Genomic DNA, 3,861 nt, shown 5'->3' with positions numbered 1-3,861 from the left:
CAATTAACACTATTTTCGCACATATCACATTAATCCCACACTTGCAATATTGTATCCAAGCTAATGCTTTCAGAATAAAGTTTTTTTTTTGTTTTAATGAAAGAAGTTGGTATGAAAATTTATCAATTTATCATTTTTTTTTTTGTGGCAGAGCAAGCAAAGGAGCAGTTGGGCCACCTAATATTAAGTGGTCACCACCGCCCATAAACACTTGTAACACTAGCTCTATACGCTCTTTTCTTGAGGGGCTCCGGCTAGGAGATGAAAACAGTACTCCATAATATGCGGTCGCACCTCAGCCTTGTAAAGCTAAAGTCGGTGGGCCAACTTGAAGTACCGTCTCCATCTACTGAGCACACCGAGTTTCTTGGAGGCTAGTTTAGCTTTCGCTTCCACATGACCGCGAACTTGAACGTCACTCGAGAATTCAACTCCAAGGATTCCGATTTTCGATTTCCACTCTTAATATTGTTTATTATTTACCTACATTAAATTCCGTGTTGATAAAGAGACGGAAAATCGGACGTCAATTAAGGAATTCAGACAATTGGATATGGTTTAGAATTTAGATTGGATCCACCACCAAAACTTTAATAGGGTGCTTTTAGAATTAATCATATAATGATTTCTTAAAGCATACTATAAAAGAAATGTAAAAATATTATTTTTTTTTATATAAAGAAAATACATGTTTTACCTCATTATTATAATGAGGCCATAAGCTGGCAATAAAACATTATGCGACATTACATGACATTTGACAAAATTAAACTAGTTAGCAAGTAAAGAAAAGGAAGTAGAGGGCGCCATTATAGAATTGAGTGTCTTCTTAATGATGGAAGTGTTCCTATATAATTCTACAGTTTGTAGATTATGTGGTGAAGAAAATGATAATGGGACTTTACTATACACACATGAAGAAAATAATCAAAACTTAAGCGAAATCGTAAATACCTATTTACCAATTAAGGTAAAGAATTTTTTCATTAATTCGTAATTGTTTTGACTTTAAAATTTACAAAGATGGCTGACAATCTGAACATTATCATGTCTTATTTTTCGAGTACATCTTATTTAATAGCAATATATGAAAATCTAAAATAGTGAAATAATAAAATTAATACATAAAATATTTCAATAAGTGATAAACGTATATACAAGCATTTAGACATTCTATCTTAAATAAGGGGATTGTATAGTTCCTTTCCCTATTTCGCGCGCCTTTATTTGACATTTTAATTTTCAATCAGTTTGATTTAGACCGATTAAAACAAAATATATACTGAATGGTAATTGGTCCTTATTAATTTAATCTTATTTTTAGGTATCTGACGATGGACATCTTCCTCGTACGATATGTCCTGGTTGTACAATCCAGCTAGAAGCAACTGTAGAATTTTTCAATCTTATCATTAATGGACAGGTAAAACTCTTAATCTTAACATGTTATTATTTTGGAAATATAATCTTCAGTCTCTGTTAACGCTTCTTATTCTACTCATTACAGAAAATTATCCGCGACCTACACCAAAGAGAAAATGAATATAAGAAAAATGTATTAAACAGTGTAACTGAGTCTGATGTAATTGCTGAAAAAATTGTATACGAAAGTACGTGCCCAAAATTAGCCACATCAATAATCCTCTAAAATAAAATTTCACTAAATTTATATTTAGCTTTTTTAATTACTTTTTCCAATATGTTCATCTTTTTAGTAAGTACTGGTGATGGAGTGTATCATGTTGAACATCCCATCAGTCTGCAAGTCGCAGGTTTGGACAAACCCAAAAGGAAACGTGGCAGACCCTCAAAGAAACTCAAAACCCCTGAAGAGCTGGCTCTTGAGGCGGCAGCAGCTGCTGCGGCTAAGGAACAAGAAGCAAAAAACAGGGCAGAAAACAAAGTACATGAAGATGAGACCAATGGCAAGAGGAGAAGAAAAACTCCAACCAGATTTAGAGAAGCTGTCCAGGTAATAATGCATGACATGTGAGTATGGCACACATAGATAAATTCTATAATTCTTGGCAACCTGTACAGTTTTTGACAATATTTTTATACCTTTATTTGTAAGATAACACATAAGTATTTTCAGGGTAAAGAATTGGAAAAGATATTCATGGAAGAAGGTGTCATTGATAAAGAGGACAAAGATTCAGATGTGAAGTCAGAGAATGAGATGAAGAACAAAGCTGTATGTAAAGAGGCAGAGATTATCGGTCATGTGGCAACTTCAGGAGAACCTGTTGTCATTGTTAAGGGAAAAGGGAGAGGCAGACCTAAAGGGGGTTTGTGACTTTATTTAAATTTACAGAAGCAAAAAATTTGAGGAGCAACAATATTTTGTATTGAGAAAAATTATACACAACATACATATTACAGAATAATATAATATTATAGATAGTTAATACATAATACACCTTTAGCAAGTATAACAACTTATTACAACTAACTTTAAACTAAAATTAGCTAGTAATTGTTTTTTTGTGTTCAATAGCAAAGCAACGGCCAAACCGTTCACAATGTCCTATCTGTGACTTGGAATTCTGGTCCGTGGGCCGCTACATGTCGCACGTGGCGGCGCACCACCCGCTCCAGTCGCACCTGCCGCACTTACAGCAGGTACACCATAACATGTTATTGAAAAAACTTATTGATTCGGTAGGTACTTTAACGCTAATATTATATTTGTCAATCTATTTTTTAAAATAGTATATCCATTTCAAGCACCAAGCAAATAAAAAAAGAATCATAAAAATTTATTTGTGCAGTAATAAAATATGAGGTAACAAACAAAAGAAACAGGCTAATTGAGAAACTTCTCTTTTCGAAGTTGGTTGGTAACAAAAAGTAATTTAAACAGGAACATTTGTTTACAAGAAGCCTAGTAATTAATACAATATTTTATTTTTTATAGAACAAATCTGAAAATGGTAGCCCAGTTGAAGTTGAGATTGAAACTGAACAGGCTGAGACTCCAGAAACATTTGATGAACAGCCAAACAGTGTAGATTTTAAAATCGCGAGCACAACAGAAACTAGTGACACAAATGTTACCAACAGCGATGGAAAAATTGGTGATGGTAAGTCCTACTATCCTATCCTACTAATATTATAAATGCGAAACTTTGTAAGGATGTGTGTATGTTTGTTACTCTTTGACACAAAAACTACTGAACCAATTGCATTGAAATTTGGTACGTAGATAGCTGGACAACTGGAATAACACATAGGCTTCTCCCGATATTCCTACGGGATACAGACTTACGTGGGTGAAACCACGGGGCGCAGCTAGTAATTTTATAATTTTCAATTTATTTATATATATTATACTGTGAAGTTTCATCCCCTATGATAACAAAGTTCAAAATTCAAGTAAAGTAAATGAATCATCTCTCCTAATTTAAAAATGTATTTCCAGTTTCACAATTCACAATTATTAACTTGTAAATAATGGATTAAATCAGTCTGCACCAGTACATAAGAAATACTCATGTTTAGATGCTGTCACCAGTGACCTGTTGGACGTAGACAACGAGGAGACCGTGGAGGCGAGCGGCAAGAAGAAGCTCAAGTGTAAATACTGCGATAAGCTGTTCAGCACGCGCCAGAGCAAGTCGCTGCACATTAAGGTTTGTAAAAGATAAAACCAAAAATTAAAGGAGGAAACTCCTTTAATTCACTGTGTTTAAATTGCGACCTGGTGCCTCCCGTGTGGTCCCATTAAATTTGTAGGGAGTTTAGTTTTTGTTGAGAATTGCTTTTTGTTAACGTTCGTTATTCTTCATCAGGCGGTGCACTTGGGCGAGCGGCCGTACGCGTGCAAGGAGTGCGGCGCCGCCTTCCCCTACCCGCGCTCGC

At 34.8% G+C, this 3,861-nt stretch overlaps 1 protein-coding gene across 1 annotated transcript in view; it reads left to right on the top strand.

Moving 5' to 3' along the window:
* Positions 1-788: 788 nt before the first annotated feature.
* The window catches only part of LOC119828772, a 10,509-nt gene continuing 7,436 nt past the window's right edge, over positions 789-3,861 (top strand). Inside the window, exons 1-9 of the mRNA XM_038351062.1 lie at positions 789-970; positions 1,325-1,423; positions 1,508-1,610; positions 1,716-1,972; positions 2,096-2,288; positions 2,498-2,622; positions 2,918-3,083; positions 3,502-3,632; positions 3,792-3,855. Of these exons, the coding sequence (XP_038206990.1) occupies positions 833-970; positions 1,325-1,423; positions 1,508-1,610; positions 1,716-1,972; positions 2,096-2,288; positions 2,498-2,622; positions 2,918-3,083; positions 3,502-3,632; positions 3,792-3,855 (1,276 nt within the window). The 5' untranslated portion in view covers positions 789-832. The remainder of the gene's footprint in view (positions 971-1,324; positions 1,424-1,507; positions 1,611-1,715; positions 1,973-2,095; positions 2,289-2,497; positions 2,623-2,917; positions 3,084-3,501; positions 3,633-3,791; positions 3,856-3,861) is intronic.

Source organism: Zerene cesonia, chromosome 1 (genome assembly GCF_012273895.1).
Source record: "Zerene cesonia ecotype Mississippi chromosome 1, Zerene_cesonia_1.1, whole genome shotgun sequence".
Classification (NCBI taxonomy): Eukaryota; Metazoa; Arthropoda; class Insecta; order Lepidoptera; family Pieridae; genus Zerene; species Zerene cesonia.
The sequence above is the reverse complement of the archived record's forward strand: the minus strand, read 5'-3'. Positions and strand labels throughout refer to the sequence as shown.